General features: G+C 45.2%; 1 protein-coding gene and 1 non-coding gene across 5 annotated transcripts in view; both read right to left on the bottom strand.

The window, feature by feature from the left end:
• Positions 1 to 20,225, bottom strand: part of ZNF609 (zinc finger protein 609) — a 231,322-nt gene that overhangs the window by 5,695 nt on the left and 205,402 nt on the right. For all 4 annotated transcript variants that reach the window (XM_054532785.1, XM_002825559.4, XM_024232812.2 and 1 more), the window contains 4 exons: positions 9,919 to 10,006; positions 4,097 to 6,437; positions 1,865 to 2,231; positions 10 to 185 (listed from right to left, as the gene is read on the bottom strand). In XM_054532785.1, coding sequence (XP_054388760.1) covers positions 10 to 185; positions 1,865 to 2,231; positions 4,097 to 6,437; positions 9,919 to 10,006 — 2,972 coding nt within the window. The remainder of the gene's footprint in view (positions 1 to 9; positions 186 to 1,864; positions 2,232 to 4,096; positions 6,438 to 9,918; positions 10,007 to 20,225) is intronic.
• LOC112129317 (U6 spliceosomal RNA) lies at positions 8,994 to 9,100 on the bottom strand. Its single transcript, XR_002911719.1, has one exon. It is a non-coding gene; the product is annotated as a U6 spliceosomal RNA (small nuclear RNA).

Below are 20,225 nucleotides of genomic sequence, written 5' to 3'. Positions count from 1 at the left end.
TTTTCTTACCGTGGGAGACTTGCTCTTGTAGTGACTGGCGTGCTGCTGTAAGATGTCCAGGGCTTTGGACTCTGAGCTGGATTTACAACTCACACTGGGGCTGGCTCGTGCCTTGTCAGCATCTTCACCACCTGAGACCTTGCTGCCATATGGGGAAAAAGAGTAGCTGGAAGGCAGGTAGGAACCTGTGGAAGGAGAAATCAAACAGTCAAAGAGATGGGAGAGGTAGAGGAAGCTCTGCTTTAGTGAGCTTGATTAGGTGGGCATCAGCTTTCCTAGGCACAGGCTGAGGTATTTTCTAACATAGTGGCTGGCTGAGACTGTTGGCTGCTTGACCTTTCTTTACTAAGCTCTACAGGAAAAATTAGCTAAGGGATATTAGGAACATGGCCCCGTTTCCTGCTTCCAACTTCCATAGGTCGGATACTGTTCTTTGAACTGGTCTCAGATTCATCTTGGAGAAGTGACATGATAAAGTGGAAAGATCACACGATCTGGAGTCAGAGCCTTGGGCTCAAAACCTTACTCTCAGACTTACTAGCTTGGTAACCTTGAGCAAATAAATAAGTGTTCTGAGCTTCAGTTTCTTCATCATCAAAAATGAAGATATCAATACTTATTAAGGTGATAAGGAGGATTAAAAAAGATAATGTGTATAAATCTCAGAGGACAGCGTCTGGCTCAGGGCGAGCACTCAACAAATGCAACTATGATTTTTATATTGACGGGTGTGAGTGACAGGGAGAAAGGAACACCTCAAGGGTAAGAAATTTCCTATTTCTGTTTGAAAAGCTTATTTCTATTTAGAGTGTGCTTTATAATAAAGTCACCAGAATGTTGAGACTATTTAGGCTGATGTAGGAAGCTGGAAGCTCTAAGGAGTGAGGCTAAAGAAGTGCCCTTCCACCCCAGAAGCACCCCACATGGTTCTTTGGGCAACAAAACGAGTAGAGTTAAATAAGAGCATTTTATTCTAACAAGTTAAAAAACATTTAAGGCCAGGAGCGGCTTTGGGAGGCCAAGGCGGCTGGATCACCTGAGGTCGGGAGTTCAAGACCAGCCTGAGCAACATAGAAGAACACCGTCTCTACTAAAAATACAAAATTAGCCAGGAGTGGTGGCACATGCCTGTAATCCTAGCTACTCGGGAGGCTGAGGCAGAGAATTGTTTGAACCCGGGAGGTGGAGGCTGTGGTGAGCTGAGATCACGCCACTGCACTCTAGCCTGCGCAACAAGAGTGAAACTCCGTCTCAAAAAACAAACAAACAAACAAAAAACATTTAAACACTATAAAGAGCTTGTCTTTTCCAAGCTGAATCTAGCAGGACTTCCCCCCAGTCTGACTTCAGATGGCTCTTCTTACTTGACAGGTGAACATGATCTGGCAACTGAATCCATGCATTGTTATGGTTTGCATTTTATTTGTTCTTTGTGTCTCTCCACTATGATTAAGCTGTAAGCTCCGGGAGTGGAAGGAACTCAATGGCTCTACTTCTTTTGTACCTCCCACAGTGCCTAGCACACTGCAAAATGTGGAGTATATGGTTTACAAATTCCAGCTGAGGGGAGACAGCAGTGACAGAGAAGGAGTTTTACCTTTAGTTAGCAATGAAAACTGACTACAGAGGCAATCCTTGAGCTGGAGCAAGGGAGAGAGAGGTAGTCACACAGACTATCATTATGGGTCATTCAAGGAACTATGGGTTATGGTGGCCACCTCATAGAATGACTCAGTGAAAAAAGGGCTGTCATCTAAGCGAGCCTCAATATGCCTTGGGGCTGAGCAAGAAAACTCTGGACGTGAAATCTGTGCTTCATTCCCCCTTCCAGTGAATGGAATATTGCTGGCACTTGGTGCTGTACCTGGGTAGTTCTGCATCATCACAGCAGGCATGCTCCGGTAGCTGGGGTGGTTGGGGTCATAGGACTGACTGTAGGAATAGCCGTGCATGTAGGGGATGTAGGACTGGTGCTGGGTGAGCGGGGAGGACACAGGCACATGGACACTTGGCCGGGGCTCCTTGTTCCCAAGGCGAGACTCCTCTGACGTGGGCAGCTTGCAGTCACTACTTGTGCTTTCCTTCCCATCTTCCTTGGGGACAGAGTCCTTACTCCGACTCCTTTCCTCCTTCAATTTGCGGTCCCGCTCCTCCTTCCACCGCTCATCCTCTGACTTGATGTCTGAGTACTTGGCAGGATAAACATATGTCCACATCCGGGGCTCTGCCTCCTACAACAATCACAGAACAACGACTGGGTGTTGTACAGATAAGACAAGATATATTTCAAGCCCAAGGTCCCAGTAGAACCACCAGAGCAGATAATTAGTACTAGATACCTGGGGCAGAGTAGGATTTTGGCCTCTACTGATTTTGTTTATAATCCAACTCTGCTCCCTTTTGGTTAAAAAGCCCCTGCGCCCACCTCTGCACCCACCCACAGGGAACAAGATGGGGCAGGGGGAGAAAAGGAAAATCCATCCATGCATCAGTGGATGTTTTCTAGGTGAGAACAAGCATTCTGGGAAAACGACTGAAATAGGAAAGGCTGCCCCATCCAAGATGTTTAGATTGTTTCACTTTTTCAGAGCGTGCTCAGGGGCTGGAAAGCTTATAAGTGACACTCAGATCAGAGGAGGGAGGGAGGCATAACTATTATACCAAGAGGGATGGGAAGACATTCTAAGTCTCATGAGCAGAGCAAGATATGAGATTCCAAGTTCCTAGTTCTAACTCAACCTATAAAATCCTTGTTAAACAAACTCAGTAACTGAGTATACTTTGGACCTACTCTAAAAAAGAAAGACCATCAATAACTCATTTCATAGGAACCAAACAGTGGAGGAAACACAGACAAGGAATCGAGATACCTGGGTTCTAATCCTGGCTCTGCTAGTGAGGTCTCAAGTAACCCCAGACAAATCAAGCTAACTTGTCTGGGCCTTTCCTGTCAAACGGAAAAAACACCTGCTATGGATATAAAAGTGCTTTTTAAAAAACATTAATATGAATCCCTGTGCTTTGGGAGGCTGAGGCGGGAGGACTGCTTGAGGCCAGGGGTTCAAGACCAGCCTGGGCAACATAGTGACACCCCTCTCTACAAAAAATTAAAACATCATCTGGGTGTGGTGGCATGCAACTGTAGTCCTGGTTAATTGGGAGGCTGAGGCAGGAGGACTGCTTGAGCCTAGGAGTTGGAAATTGCAGTGAGCTATGACTACATCATTGCATTCCAGCCTGGGCAACACAGAGGGACTCTGGTCTCTGTAAAAACATAAAAATAAAAAAAATTACGGCCGGGCGTGGTGGCTCATGCCTGTAATCCCAGTACTTTGGGAGGCCGAGGTGGGTGGATCACAAGGTCAGGAGATCAAGACCATCCTGGCTAACATGGTGAAACCCCATCTCTACTAAAAATACAAAAAATTAGCCGGGTGTGGTGGCGCACACCTGTAATCCCAGCTACTTGGGAGGTTGAGGCAGGAGAATCGTGTGAACCCGGGAGGCAGAGGTTGCAGTGAGCTGAGATCGCGCCAGTGCATTCCAGCCGGGGTGACAGTGCCAGACTCCATCTCGAAAAAAATTAAAAAATTAAAAAATAAAATAAATAAAAAAAATTGGCTGGGTGCAGTGGCTCATGCCTGTAATCCCAGCACTTCGGGAGGCTGAGGCAGGTGGATTACTTGAGGTCAGGAGTTCCAGACCAGCCTGACCAAGATGGTGAAGCCCCATCTCTACTAAAAATACAAAAAAAAATTAGCTGGGCGTGGTGGCGTGTGCCTGTAATCCCAGCTACTCGGGAGGCTGAGGCAGGAGAATTGCTTGAACCTGGGAGGCGGAGGTTGTGGTGAGCCAAGATCACACCACTGCACTCTAGCCTGGGCAACAGAGTGAGACTCCATCTCGAAAAAATAGTAATATTAAAATAAAATAAAAAACATTAAAATAGTTTACAAAGGTAAAGAATTCTTAAAATTATACATCTCTCCTGCTAATCTCAATTCCGTTGAACCCCTATATAAGGACAGCCCTTATTTGTGAGGAAGATAGACGATTATCATACGGTATTTCCACTTCCTCCCAGGGCAACAGTTACCTGTCGGTACCAGAGTATTGGATCCACCTCTGCCTGTCGACCACACTCAGCGCCTGTCTTGGCCTCAGAGGTCTCCTTGCTTAGGTGGCTGGCATCACTCAGCTTCACTTTAAGGCCTTCAGGGGCCTGGCCCGGGAGTTTTGAAGAGTCATCTAACTTGGGAATGATGACTGATTTGGCTGGGTCAGCCCCTGGCTCCTTGGCCTTGCCAGGTCCTGACTTCACCAGGTCTGTCAGGCTGGGGGCCTTGGTGAGAGTTGGTGGAATTGATGGCTTTTGCTTCCACTCTTCCTTGAGTGCTGCCTCCCGCTCCTTCAGGCCCATCTCTGCCTTCTTGTCCACTCCCCGCTGCTGCTGCTCTAAGCTCTGGCGTTTCTGCTGTTCTTCGTACTGCTGCCGGTAAGCCGTGTTAGTGCTCAGAAGGTGGGTGTGGTAACTCTGGTCGCTGTAGCCATAGGGGGGTACATAGGCATACTGGTTGTAGTACAGGGACTGCATGTACATATTGGGACGCTGCTGGATGACCGAGGGCTGTTGACTGGAACTGCTCAGCTCGGGCTTCTTTTCCTCACAGACATCGTTCTTCACTTTCCCTTCTATGCTCTCAGGTTCCTCATCCCTTTTTGTCTTCAGGGCCTGGCTCTCCACTCCTGCCTGGCTGCTGGGGTTCAGAGCCCCAGGGCTGGACTGTGCATAACTTGGAGAATAGTAACTCTCAAAGCCTTGGTAATATGGTGAGTCTTTGCTCTGAGGCTGAGGGGGAAAAAGAGTTTTCTTAGCCCCTTCTTTAACCAACTGTTCAGTGTCCTTTGATTTGACACTGTCTACCTTGCCCTCCCCATCCTCCCCAGCATCAGAGATATCAGAGTATGCAGGGCTGTTAGTTTTGACTGAGCTGGCTTCAGCTCCATTCTGGGTCACTACATGTAAGGGAGTCAGGGGCTGAGTAGGGGTAGTGTTTTCAAGGCGGCTACTGCCTCCAATGGAAGGGCTGGGGGCATTGTCCGTGAAACTGTAGATCTTGTCGGCTTCAGCCTTGATGCTAGCCAGTCGGCTTTGGTGGGGGTCTGATGAGCCATTTAGGAGCCCCTCCATTTTCATCCCATCTCCTGAAGATTCCCTGAATGGGCTTTTGCCTTCTTCTGCTCGACACACCTTCCCAGGGGTCAGAGGACTTTCAAGTTCCTTTGAAGATTCCTTCTTTTTTTTGTCTTTCTTTTTCTTGTCCTTGGCTGGAGTCAAGGCAGGGTTGACTGTGAAAGGTTCTCCCATAACAGTGGGCTTGGGCTGAATGGGCTTGAGTTGGGGACTGTTGGGCATGGCTTGTGCCACTGTGGCAGTCAAGCCTGAGGAAGAGCCTGGGCTCGCTGCTGTGAAGGTGGCTGTCTGGAAGGTGTAGATTTGCTGCGGGGAGATGGCAGGGGCAATGGGACGGGCTGACTTTAGGCTCTTGGAAGGAATCTTTTCAGGTTTTAAACTAGAGGGTTTTTTACATTTTTCTTTTTCCATACACTTCCTTTCTAAAGAATCAAAGGCATCATTGCTTGTTTCATCCATCACTGAGGGTCCATCATCAGAGCCATCATTGGATAAGGCCCCAAGGTCTGTGTCCCCTTCCCCACTCAACTTTTTCTTACAGAGGCCTTTTGTGGTGAATTTGCTTGAAGGAGAAGGGCTATGGGGCTCTACAAGTCGAACTTTGGGGGTAGCTGAGCGGGCAGGGGACAAGGAACCTTTTTGTGAGACAGATGCACCATTGCAGCTCCCAAGATCTGCATGGAGAATAGGTTCCTCTCCATACTCACTGTCCCCATCCGCTTCCGGCTTGCTGTCGTCATCTGTATGGGCATGAGCTTGGTGGTACTTAAGTCCATTGATGTGCTTGTACTTCTTGTTGCAGTTTGGGTGGGGACAGTCAATCAGGACGGGGGAGGGACAGTTTCTGTCCAGAACAGTGGGTTCTACTTTGGTCCCAGGAAGGGGGCCAGTGGCTGAGCCCATGGAATTAGTACGGACACGCTTGCTCCCTTTGGAGTCCTCTGAGCTAGAATTCAGCTCCATGTCTGAAAGGGGTTTGTTTTTCCGCTTATTAGCTGACGAAGGGCTGGCCTTAACATCCTCAGAAGTGCTGCTGGCAGGTGGGCGATGCTCTGAAGAATTCTGGCTGCCCCGACGGCCTTTGCTATTGGCTCCTGCCCGGGTTTTGCTGCTGCTACTGGTCCCTTTGCTGTCAGAGGCTGTGGCTGTCTCATTGACAGGTGTATTACTGTTGGGACGCATGCGTTTGCCTCTACCCCGACCATTGCGCATTTCCAGGTCACTGGTCGGGGAGTCACAGAACCTTGGCAAAGGATAAACACAACAGAATATTATTAAGAAGAGAAAATATCTTCAAACCAGTTTAGCTGTAGCCTCCAGAACTGTCCAGATGGTGACTATCATTTTCAATGAATATGATTTGTTAAAAGAAATTCTGATTGTGAACTGCACTAAATGGCGAACTCCTGGGATAGATGTTAGCTGCAAATTATTCCCCAACATTTACCTCTAAAACCATGCAGAGTCTGTTCCATAAGATAGTCAAGTCAACATTTCCTATATACAACCATAGTCATGGTTTCAGAAAAGATGTTAGAGATCATACAGGAAATTGAGGCCAGGCATGCTAAGTGACTTGTCCAAGGTAACATCACTGATTAATGGCAACATACAACAAGACTCTAGCTCTACTTTTAGCCCAATGCCTTTTTCTTACAAACCTCACTATGAAGATATAGAAAGGTAGAACAAAGCACCTATCCATTTAAGAGTTCCCTAAACATCAGATATAACCAAGAGTACATGAGTTCTTTGAATGTCTGGAGATCTGCACCTAGGGGTCACTCCTCATAGGCCCTAAAGTAGCTTTTCATGGAACTTAAAACACTGCCTAGAATTAAACCTTTAGCTAAGATTGGTTCCCTTGTAGATCTAAAGATGGTTTTGACTCTCTTGCTCCAGGGGGCAGCTGGAGTAGGTTGTTTCTAAGACAGTGGGAACCACAGCCATTGCAGAAAAAAGGCAAATTTTGTCAAATATCTCCTTTGGGTTCCCAGAACAGTTCTACTGTAAAGCTACTTACTGCTTCCCTGTTATCAACCTACTCACTCAGCTCCTATCTCTCTGGATTCTTGCATGCCGAAAGCGGAAATAAGTCCTTCCAACAGGTTTCTCAGAAATGCAAAGGGAGGGCATAAAGAACCTTACTAACTTGTTTTAGCTCATCTGCTTCTGATTCTTTTTTTTTTTTTTTTGAGATGGAGTCTTGCTCTGTCGCCAGGCTGGAGCGCAGTGGCACGATCTCGGCTCACTGTAACCTCCAATTCCCTGGTTCAAGTGGTTCTCCTGCCTCAGGCTCCCGAGTAGCTGGGGTTACAGGCATGAGCCACCATGCCCAGCTAATTTTTGTATTTTTAGTAGAGACGGGGTTTCACCATCTTGGCCACGATTGTCTCGATCTCCTGACCTTGTGATCCACCCGCCTCGGCCTACCAAAGTGCTGGGATTACAGGCGTGAGCCACTGCGCCCGGCCTGCTTCTGATTCTTATCAGGGCAACTATTATGGTCTGGATATAGTTCTTTTTTTTTTTGAGATGGAGTGTTGCTCTGTCACCCAGGCTGGAGTGTAGCGGAGCGATCTCGGCTCACTGCAACCTCCAACTCCCCGGTTCAAGCGGTTCTCCTGCCTCAGGCTCCCGAGTAGCTGGGGTTACAGGCATGAGCCACCACACCCAGCTAATTTTTGTATTTTTAGTAGACACACGGTTTCACCATGTTGACCAGGCTGGTCTCGAACTCCTGACCTCAGGTGATCCACCCGCCTCAGCCTCCCCAAGTGCTGGGATTACAGGCGTGAGCCACTGCACCCAGCCTGAATATAGTCTTATAAAAGTCTAAGCCTTGGGCCAGGTGTGGTGGCTCACGCCTGTAATCCCAGCTCTTTCGGAGGCCGAGGCGGGCAGATCACGAGGTCAGGAGATCGAGACCATCCTGGCTAACACAGTGAAACCCCGTCTCTACTAAAAATACAAAAAATTAGCCAGGCGCGGTGGCGGGCACCTGTGGTCCCAGCTACTCGGGAGGCTGAGGCAGGAGAATGGCGTGAACCCGCGAGGTGGAGCTTGCAGTGAGCCAAGATTGTGCCACTGCACTCCAGCCTGGGCGACAGAGCAAGACTCCATCTCAAAAAAAAAAAAAAAAAAAAAAAAAAAAAAAGTCTAAGCCTCTAGAAACCTGGCCCAGCATCTCTGAAAATTAAGAGGCATAAATAGCCCTCGGTAGAGAATAATCACATCTGAGAAAAAGAAAGTGGTATGGAATCAAGAACTTTAAAATACTTTTCCTTGGGACATTTCTGCCCATCTCTGTTTCATGGGAACAATGGGCAGATGAAGGTTTAAGATACTTTTCCTAAAAGAACTGTCCAGATAATAACTACTATTTTCAATGAATATGATCCAATAAAGAAACTTGTGACTGCATGGGAATTGCATTAATTGGTAAGCTCCTAGGATGTTACCTGTATGTTAGTTGTAAATTACCCTCAACGCCTGGATTTCCCAAACCCTGACAAACTGAGTACTAATATTAGGAAAAAGCTATAAGGTGCCATTGATTGAAATATCCATCTAAAGGTCAAATTGCAACATGAAAAGGTCCTTGTGAAACCCGTATATTCTAGCAGAGTTTATAAAACTAAAAATGTTCTTGAGTTCAAATTTCTGAGAAATAGCTACCATCAACGAATGTTTGCTCACCCATGGTTAGATGTTATGGCTTTGGTCTCAAGGTGACTTTAATAATTCCAGTCAAACTGCATCCCCTCAACACTTTACTTTTTTTTTTTTTCCTAATTTTAAAAATATAAAACACTTCACGAATTTGCATGTCACCCCTGTGCAGGGGCCATGCTAATCTTCTCTGTATTGTTCCAATTTTAGTATATGTACCGCTGAAGTGAGCACCCCCTGAACACTTTATTTTTTTTAAATTTTTAAAAAAATTTTTTTTTGAGATGGAGTCTCGCTCTGTCCCCCAGGCTGGAGTGCAGTGGCGCGATCTTGGCTCACTGCAAGCTCCGCCTCCCGGGTTCACGCCATTCTCCTGCCTCAGCCTCCAGAGTAGCTGGGACTACAGACGCCCGCCACCACACCCGGCTAATTTTTTGTATTTTTAGTAGAGACAGGGTTTCACTGTGTTAGCCAGGATGGTCTCGATCTCCTGACCTCGTGATCCACCCACCTTGGCCTCCCAAAGTGCTAGGATTACAGGCGTGAGCCACTGTACCCGGCCCCTCAAACACTTTAATACACAATTCATCTTCTTTTTTTTTTTTTGAGATGGAGTTTCGCTTTTTGTTGCCCAGGCTGGAGTGCAATGGCGTGATCTTGGCTCACCACAACCTCTGCCTCCTGGGTTCAAGCGATTCTCCTGCCTCACCCTCTCGAGTAGCTGGGATTACAGGCATGCACCACCATGCCCGGCTAATTTTTTATTTTTAGTAGAGACGGGGTTTCTCCATGTTGGTCAGGCTGGTCTCAAACTCCTGACCTCAGGTGATCCGCCTGCCTCAGCCTCCCAAAGTGCTGGGATTACAGGCGTGAGCCACCGTGCCTGGCCATTCAGTCTTCTTGAATGTCAGATAAATACAGTGCTTTCCCTGGTATCTACACCATCATGTCCTTTAAAAGCTGGATGTACAATTCTAGCAGGATAAAAGTATAAGAGATCACCAATTAGAGTGGTTCAGACTAATATAAACTAAATGGCTGTAAGTGCTTACCTTGGGGGTGCCCAATCATGTCGTGTGCAGTCAAGGAGTGTACCTACATATGTCTTGTTCCTCCACGTTACATTTACCACCAACATCCCTGGAAAATAAGAGCACATAGATATAGACAAGACACACCCCATTTGCCACTGAGAATAGTATTCTTTTGATCAGCACTCTGACTTCTATAAGAGGGTTTAGGAGGTACTCTGGGTACCAATGGGACAAATAAGATTGGGCCAGAATAGTTCCATAGGAATTGCTTACAATGCTACTGAGGCCCCTTAGGATGGGTAACAGCTGTAAAGACTTCATGGTTTTGTCAAGACACATTTTATTTTTATTTTTGGAGATGGGGTTTTGCTCTGTTGCCCAGGATGGAGTATAGCCTCAAGTGATCGTCCCACCTCAGTCTCCCAAGTAGCTGGGACCACAAGAGCATGTCACCACACCTGGATAATTAAAAAGAATTTTTTTGGCCAGGAGTGGTGGCTCACGCCTGTAATCCCAGTACTTTGGGAGGCTAAGGCAGGCAGATCACTTGCGGCCAGGAACTCAAGATCAGCCTGGCCAACATGGGGAAAACCTGTCTCTACTAAAATTACAAAAATTAGTGGGGCATGGTGGTGCATACCTGTAATCCCAGCTACTCAGGAGGGTGAGGCAGGAGAATCGCTTGAACCCAGGAGGTGGAGTTTGCAGTGAGCCAAGACTGTGCCACTGCACTCCAGCATGGGTGACAGAGTGAGACTCCGTCTCAAAAAAAAAATAAAAAATAAAAAAATAAAGCTTTTGACTAGGTAATGTAGCCTTACTCCAAAATTCAAAAGGTAGTCCCCATGCCCTGACCAAAAAAAATCCCCAACAAACCCTAATATAAAATGAAGTGTCCCTTCCATAACTGTTCTTCAGTCTTCCAGTTCCCCTACTTGGAAACATCCAAAAGTCTTCCACAGATATTTTATATGTATATATGCAAATATGTTCATATATTCTTCCTTCAATGATAGCAATATACACACAATGTTCTGCACACTGCTTTTTTCATGTACCCAAATATTTTGGATCATTCCGTATGTGTAGACAGAGAGCTACTTCATTCTTTTCAATGGCAGCATTTGAATGGACATTTAGGTTGTTTCAATCTTCTATTACAAATAAACTGCAATGAATAATCTTGTACAAATGCTTCATTTTACCTACACAAATATGTCTGTAAGATGAATTCCTGTAAGTAAAACTGTTAATCACAGTGCACTTGTATTTGGAGTTCTCATAAATACGGCCAAACCACCTCCAAATTGCCTCAAAGAGGATGCACTCATTCATATACCCATTTATAGTAGCCCATGAATACCTCTTGCCCTTTTCCTTTGGCAACATGATGTTCTCATTTTGTTCTTTGCCAATCTGATAAAAGAAAAATTAGGTTTTATATAGGGGTTTTTTTTTTTTGGCATTTTAATTCCTTTTTTTTTTTTTTTTTTTGAGACGGAGTTTCGTTCTTGTTGCCCAGGCTGGAGTGCAATGGTGCGATCTCTGCTCACTGCAACCTCCGCCTCCTGGGTTCAAGCAATTCTCTGCCTCAGCCTCCCGAGTAGCTGGGATTATAGGCATGTACCACCACCCCCAGCTAATTTTGTATCTTTAGTAGAGACAGAGTTTCTCCATGTTGGTCAGGCTGGTCTCAATCTCCTGACCTCAGGTGATCTGCCTGCCTCAACCTCCCAAAGTGCTGGGATTATAGGCATGAGCCACCGCGCCTGGCTGGCATTTTAATTCTTTTAGAGACAATGTCTTGTTATGTTGCCCAGATTGGGCTCAAACTCGGGCTCAAGCTATCCTCTTGTTAAGACCATTTTGCCCAGGCTGGTCTTGAACTCCTGAGCTCAAGCAATCCATCTGCTTTGGCTTTCCAAAGTGCTGGGATTATAGGTGTGAGCCACCACACTTGGCTCCATTCAGTCTTTTACCATTAAATATAATATTCAGCTTTAGCGCCATGTCTGGGATATTAGAGACAAAAAGAAAACCCAGGGAACTCATCACCATGTTGTTTCTAAGGTCTTGTGACCCATAGCTGGTCTGCCTTCTTTCTTCCACCTTTCACAGTCTTGTTGTATTTGTTTTATAAATAATTTCTAGAGTTTTTAGTTGTATTTAGTGGGAGGAATAGGGAAAAATCTGTCTACTCCATCTTCTCTGAAGTGGAAGTCCTGGTTTTTATTGGTTATCTTTCTTAACATTAGATTTATATTACTAACATTTTGGTTTGCAGCCTCATATTGAGTGGAATGTCTTTGTTATTACTTTTTCCCCTTTCTCTGTCTCATCACTTTGCAATTTCTTTCTTCTGGTCCCCTAGGGACTCAGTACAACAGTTCTTCAAATGGCCTATGCCACAGTGAAATTTAGGATATCACAGTTCTATTCTAATAATGAATCAGGAGGCAGCTTGACACAGTCCTTCCCAACTCCTTAAAGCTTCCCTCCTCCACTCAACAATTAACTATTTTAAGCCTCCTTTCATAAGGCTGGTTGGGGGTTAGCATCTCACTCTCCTGGCCTCACATTCTTAGTCTATGAGCATTTTTAGTGTCTATTTACTCCTCTGAAATCACCTCTCACGACTATTCTTTGTTCCCAGATCTGGAGGTCAGCCAGTCCACAGATTCAGCCCCACTTAGTGACTTGCATCTCTTTCTTTCTTTTTTTTTTTTTTTTTGAGACAGTTTCACTCGTGTTGCCCAGGCTGAAGTACAATGGCCTGATCTCAGCTCACTGCAACCTCTACCTCCCGGGTTCAAGTGATTCTCCTGCCTCAGCCTCCTGAGTAGCTGGGATTACATGCATGTGCCACCATGCCCCGGCTAATTTTGTATTTTTTTTTAGTAGAGACAGGGTTTCACCACGTTGGTCAGGCCGGTCTCGAACTCCTGACCTGAGGTGATCTGCCCACCTCAGACTCCCAAAGTGTTGGGATTACAGGTGTTGGCCACCACGCCCAGCCCCAAGGCACATTTTCTATGGAATATATCAAGACAATAAATCTGGGGGATCTGGAATTAGCTTTTGTTTGTCTACGGACACTCACTAATAAAATACTTTTTGATTTAGCACTTCTAGGACCTATCTCTAGTAACTCACTTATATTCATTTATTCTTTGACATACAATGGTGTCTAAAAATCACCAGACATGGAGTTAGAAAACCTTAATGCAAATCCTGGCTTTGTTATAGTGTAACCTTGAACAAGTCACTTGGCTTCTACAAATCTCAGTTTTTTTTTTTTTTTTGAGACAGAGTCTCGCTCTGTCACCCAGTCTGAAGTGCCCGGCCCAAATCTTAGATTTTTAAAAATATAGGATTAAGCCGGGTGCAGTGGCTCATGCCTGTAATCCCAGCACTTTGGGAGGCCAAAGCGGGTGAATCACAAGGTCAGGAGGTGGAGACCATCCTGGCCAACCCTGTGAAATCCCATCTCTGTGGTGGTGTGTGCCTGTAATCAGCTACTTGGGAGGCTAAGGTAGGAGAATCACTCGAACCAGGGAGTCGGAAGTTGCAGTGAGCCGAGATTGCGCCACTGCACTCCATCCTGGTGACAGAGTGAGACTCCATCTCAAAAAAAAAAAAAAAAAAAAAAAAAAAAAAAAAAAAAAAAAGCCGGAAAAGCCGGACGCGGTGGCTCACGCCTGTAATCCCAGCACTTTGGGAGGCCAAGGCAGGCGGATCACGAGGTCAGGAGATCGAGACCATCCTGGCTAACACGGTGAAACCCCGTCTCTACTAAAAATACAAAAAATTAGCCGGACTTGGCGGCGTGTGCCTGTAGTCCCGGCTGCTGGGGAGGCTGAGGCAGGAGAATGGCATGAACCCGGGAGGCGGGGCTTGCAGTGAGCGGAGATCACACCACTGCACTCCAGCCTGGGCTACAGAGCAAGACTCCGTCTCAAATAAATAAATAAATAAATCAGACAACTAACCCAGAGTAGGTTTTCAATAAATAAATACAAAGGGAGTGCTTTAGACAAAACTATGGAGTATCAGGACCTGAGTCCTGAACTCTTGGTGGTGGCTTTAAATAAGACCTTATTTAGCCCTTGTTTTCTTTGGAATCGAAATTTAGGGTGCTTTATCATAAAACCAAATCAGACAAGGGAGAGGGAGAACAAGAATTATCCTACCCAGGAAGTCTCATTCTAATAAAATTAGGGCAGGAAAGAACTTTGGTTTAGTAAATTGGACTCTTTCAGTCTTACCAAGTGAAGCAGAACAGTCTATTGGATTGTGATTCAAACATTCATCAAACATACATTATGGATGTGGCACAGTGGCTCATGCCTGGAACCCCAGCACTTTGGGAGGCTGAGGCAGGAGGATCGTTCAAGACCAGGTGTTCAAGACCAGCCTGGGCAACACGGCGAGACCTGTCTCTACAAAAAAAAATTTAAAAACTAGCCAGTCGTAGTGGTGCCCACCTGAAGTCCCAACTACCTGGGAGGCTGAGGTGGGAGGATCACTTGAGCCCAGGAGTTCAAGGCTGCAGTGAAGCTATGCCTGTGCCACTGCACTCCAGCCTGGGTGACAGGGTGAGACTACATCTCTAAAAAAAAAAAAAAAAATTTGGCCAGACGCAGTGGCTCACGCCTGTAATCCCAGCACTTTGGGAGGCCTGAGGTGGGTGGATCACCTGAGGTCAGGAGTTCGAGACCAGCCTGACCAACATGGTAAAACCCTGTTTCTACTAAAATGCAAAAATTAGCTGGGCATAGTGGCAGGCGCCTGTAATCTCAGCTACTTGGGAGGCTGAGGCAGGAGAATTGCTTGAACCCAGGAGGCGGAGGTTGTAGTGAGCTGAGACTGTGCCATTGCACTCCAGCCTGGGCAACAAGGGTGAAACTCTGTCTCAAAAAGAAAAAAAAGAAAAGAAAAGAAAAGAAAAACTTTCGGCCAGGTGCAGTGGCTCATGCCTGTAATCCCAGCACTTTGGGAGGCCAAGGCGAGTGATCACTTGAGGTCAGGGGTCCAAGACCAGCCAGCCTGGCCAAGATGGTGAAACTCCATCTCTACTAAAAATACAAAAATTAGCTGGGCGTGGTGGCGGGCGCCTGTAGTCCCAGCTACTCAGGAGGCTGTGGCAAGAGAACTGCTTGAACCCAGGAGGTGGAGGTTGCAGTGAGCTGAGATTGTGCTACTGCACTCCAGCCTCAGTGACAGAGCAAGGCTTCATCTCAAAAAATAAATAAATACAATAAAGTAAAAAAGAAAAACAAAACTATTATGGGCTAGATGTTTTCATATTATCTTATTGAATATTTACAGCCTTAAATCACTTTTATTTTTATTTAATTATTTTTATTTTAGACAAGAGTCTCGCTCTGTTGTCCAGGCTAGAGTGCAGTGGTGCAATCTTGGCTCACTGCAACCTCCGCCTCCCAGGTTCAAGCAATTCTTGTGCCTCAGCCTCCCAAGTAGCTGGGATTATAGGTGTGCGCCACCATGCATGGCTGATTTTTGTGTTTTTAGTTAAGACAGGGTTATACCATGTTGGCCAGGCTGGTTTTGAACTCCTGGCCTCAAGCAATCCACCCAACTTGGCCTCCCAAAGTGCTGAGATTACAGTAGTCACTGTACTTGGCCAATCACTTTTATTTTTATTTATTTGTGTGTTTTTTTTTTTTTTTTTTGAAAAGAAGTCTTGCTCTGTTGCCCAGGGTGGAGTGCAGTGGCGCGATCTCTACTCACTGCAACCTCCGCCTCCTGGGTTCAAGCGATTCTCCTGCCTCAGCCTCCTGAGTAGCTGGCATTTATTTATTTTTTAACTTAATTTTTTATTTTTATTTTTATTTTTCAGACGGAGTTTTGCTCTTGTTGCCTAGACTGGAGTGCAATGGTGTGATCTTGGCTCATCGCAACCTCCGCCTCCCAGGTTCAAGCAATTCTCCTGCCTCAGCCTCCCAAGTAGCTGGGATTACAGGCATGCACCACCACGCCCAGCTAATTTTATATTTTTAGTAGAGATGGGGTTTCTCCATGTTGAGGCTGGTCTCAAACTCCTGACCTCAGGTGATCTGCCTGCCTCGGCCTCCCAAAGTGCTGGGATTACAGGCATGCGCCACCGGGCCCGGCCCATTTGTTTATTTTTTATAATTTTTTGTTTGTTTGTTTAAAAATAGAGATAGAGTCTCACTGTGTTGTCCAGGCTGGTTTCAAACTCCTGGTCTCAAGTGATCCTCCTGCCTTGGTTTCCCAAAAAGCTGGGATTACAGGCATGAGCCGCGGCACCTGGTCTTAAATCACTTTTTGAGGAAGGCATAAGTGGGTGCCAAAAATCCTGTCATATAAGGATTGTTAAGGCTACTTTGCAAAGGAGGAGATGATACACCAGAAAGGATAAATCATTTACTCAAGGGTTCACTATTAGTGGTCAGATCTTTCAGAGTCTAAGGCCTGACACAGCTATCTCTAATGGATTCTGATTGTTTTCACACAATTTTCTTAGAATATCCTGTTACCTTCACCTTAGATAAAAGACACATACACATACAGGATTGCAGGGGGTCATCCAGAGGGGAAAAGGATAGGAATCCTATCCCTTTGCAGTGCCCTGGCATCTTAAGGGAAATGGCATATCTCCTAAAGAAGTAATTAGGCTAAATTCTCTCTAGCTATTAGCAAAGTGATTTCAAGTGGATGTCTCCCCCAAAAGATGGCCTGCTCTGATTACTGCATAATCAATTTAATAGGAACAGAGTCCATTTATAGAGAAGGTAAGACTTAGAGATAGGCATCTCATTTACAAGGGCAGATGAGCACAGCTGTACACAGAGAGCAGGCACACAACTAGAAGATGAATGTCATTACTATTCTTGAAACAGCTGGGTGGGAACACGTGTTTATAAATCTGGCTTCTTCCTTTGGTATAATCTGCAAACTTTAGCAATAATGAATAAGCTGAAGAGAAGACAAGTCAAACAAGGTGCTGGAAATGGGAGAAGGGAAGAGAAAAAATTATGATATGGAAAGACAAAATGGAGGCTTGTTTAAATGTCAAAGGAAACACACATTGATGAGGTTTAATACTCTTCCTACAAGGTTCCGAGTTGAGACAGCTGGGAGAATAGGACGACAGGAAAGAAAAGCAGCAAATAACACTTAACAGACCAAGTTTCTCTATTAGGGGCTAGCTTTAGGGAAGCAACTAGGCTGAAGAGAAAGAAAAACTGGTCTTCATCTTGGAAAACTTACTATTTTTCATAAGTGTTCACAAAATAAGGAAAGGCTCAGCATGTTTGAGGATAATACTGCTAAAAAACAGCAGTAATAAATAGTGCTCCATGTTTCTCTAGAATCTTACTTTCAGATTTACCAAGAGTCTTATGGACATAATCTAATTACCCATTATTAAGTTTTAGAATACTTACTATTCTCCCTTCTTCAAGGTGATAAATATTGGAGCAGAGTAAAGGGAAAATGATGACATATATGAGGCACTAGTCAGGTTCCCCTAGTTATTATTATTTTTGAGACGGAGACTCACTGTGTCACCCAGGCTGGAGTGCAGTGGTGCAATCTCGGCTCACTCCAGCCTCCGCCTCCCAGGCTCAAGCGATACTCCTGCCTCAGCCTCCCAAGCAGCTGGGATTACAGGTATGCACCACCACACCTCGTTAATTTTTGTATTATTAGTAGAGATACTGTTTCACCATGTTGGCCAGGCTGGTCTCGAAGTCCTGACCTCAGGTGATCCACCTGCCTCAGGCTCCCAAAGTGCTGGGATTACAGGCGTGAGCCACCGCAACTGGCCAGGTTCCCACAGTTCTTAGGAGTGAAATGCTGAGACAAACTCAATCCCAAAGCAGCACCGCTTTGTTTCAGATAATAATTCAAAACCTCAAAACATTTGTGTAGTCAAGGCTGATCCAAGTATAAGAGTGGAAAGAGAGAGAGAGATTTTTTCTAGGCCCCTCATTTTTATTATTTCCATTAGTACATACTTTCTCTCAGGGATCTGGTACCTTCATTTCTCAGATCCTTCATGCTCAGATCAATTCCCTTCTTGAAACACTTCCTTTACTTGGCTTCCAGAACACCATATCCTCCTGGTTTTCCTCCTATCTCTCTGGTCATTCCTCAGCATCTTTTGCTGGTACTTCATGTGTAGCTGATGACTCAAACTTCTATCCCTAGCCCCAACCTCTCCCCTAAACTCCAGATTCATGTATCTAATCACAAACTTGACATTTCCATTGGACGTCTAAATGGAGATCTCAAACTTAATATGTTCCAAACTGAGCTCCTGATACCCATCCTCTCCTTAACACCCCTCTCCTCCAAGAACAACAAAAATAACTTGCTCTGAGTTCTCCCTATCTGAGGTAATGGCATGTGTACATCCTTCTTGGTGTTCAGGTCAAAACCCTTAGAGTTTTACTTGATTCCTCTCCTACTATCATGTCCCCACACCTGACCATCAGCAAATCTTTTTGGCTCAACCTTCAAAATATATCCAGATTTTGATCATTTCTCATTACCTCCACTTCTACTGCTCCAAGCACTCCTTAAATTATTGCAATAGCTTCCTAACTTGCTTCCAACCTTATCACTTTCTGACCTGTTCTCAACACAGGCCAGAGAGATCCTGTTAAATAAAACCTCTCATATCCTATCATTTCTCTGTATAAAACCTTTTAGCTTTTGAACTCGTACATACAGGTATAGGTAATACATACATCTGTATTACCTATTCCAAAACAAACACATAAAAATCGTTTATTAGTTAGCCAGGCGCGGTGGCTCATGCCTGTAATCTCAGCAATTTGGGAGGTCAAGGCGGATGGATCATCTTAGGTCTGGAGTTCGAGTCCAGCCTGGTCAACATGGTGAAACCCCATCTTTACTAAAAATACAAAAATTAGCTGGGCGGTAGTGGAGCGTGCCTGTAATCCCAGCTCCTGAGGAGGCTGAGGCAAGAGAATCGCTTAAGCCTGGGAGGCAGAGGTTGTGGTGAGCCGAGATCGTGCCACTGCACTCCCGTCTGGGCAACAAAAAGAGACCCTGTCTCAAGAAAAAAAAAAATTATTATTTTTAGTAGAAATATCTCAACGTTTTAAAAATGCTTCATGGCCAAGCATGGTGTCTCATGCCTGTAATCTCAGCATTTTGGGAGGCCAAGGCGGGAGGATTGCGTGAGCACAGGAATTCGAAACTAGCCTGGGCAATGTAGTGAGACCCTGTCTCTAAAAAATTCTTTAAATTATCTGGGCTTGTTGGCATGTGCCTGTAGTGCCAACTAGTACGGAGGCTGACGTGGGGGGATCACTTGAGCCCGGGAGATCCAGGCTGTAATGAGTTGAGATGTTGCCCCTGCACTCCAGCCTAAGTCACAGAGGAAAAAAAAAAAGGTGGGGCCTAATTCTCAGACCCTGGAGTGTGAGCTGCCTTTAGCAACTTGCAGAAGTGATGGTGCATGACTTTTGAGACAAGGTGATAAAAGGTATTATTGTGGGTTCCTCCTTGTTTTCTCTCTGGGATTTCTTCCCTTAGGGATGACAGCAGCCATTTTGTCAGAACACTTAAGCAGCCTTTGGAGAAGTACGAGGCTAGCAACTGAGGCCCTCTGCCAATAGTCACGTAGTGAAGCAACTTGGAAGAGGATCCTCCAGCCCCAGATATGCTTTCAGATGATGGCAGCCCCAGTCAACAACTGACTACAACCTCATGAGAGACCCTGAGTCAGACCACCCAGTTATCCTGAGCCACAGAAACTCTGTGAGATAATATTTATTGTTTTAGATAACTATGTTTTAGGTTAATTTGTTACATAACAGATAACCTGGAATAATGTCTATCCTATGTAGACAAATAATTCATTCCTACCTTGAACAAATATTTATTGAGCATCTATTATTTGCCAAACATTCTGTGAAGTATTGAAGTTACAAAAACAGTGAAGAAATGCTGAGGTCCACTCCTGGGTTGGGAGCAAATGTTTATTAAGAGCCAACTTTATGAAATGTGCTGGACTAGGTACTAGAGAATAAGGATAAATAAGGCCAGATGCTTGCCCTCAACATAAGAGACAACAAAAGAGAAAGGGGAAGAGATGAAGTGTACCTGAATATTCCAGTAGCACTGAGTTTCCAAATGGAAACATCAGCATTTGCCTATATGCTGCTTTTAAATCTTATTTTAATCCCAATTTTCAATCCTGATTGATGTTGACAACTACACCCTAACTGGATACAAATACACCCTAACTAACCAGGGTAAAGTGAAGATTAGCACACATACATGCTTTCATTCATTCTATTATTCCA

The sequence above is a fragment of the Pongo abelii genome, chromosome 16 (assembly GCF_028885655.2).
Source record: "Pongo abelii isolate AG06213 chromosome 16, NHGRI_mPonAbe1-v2.0_pri, whole genome shotgun sequence".
In the NCBI taxonomy this organism is placed as follows: domain Eukaryota; kingdom Metazoa; phylum Chordata; class Mammalia; order Primates; family Hominidae; genus Pongo; species Pongo abelii.
Note: the sequence above shows the minus strand (reverse complement) of the source record. Positions and strands in the feature narration are given on the sequence as shown.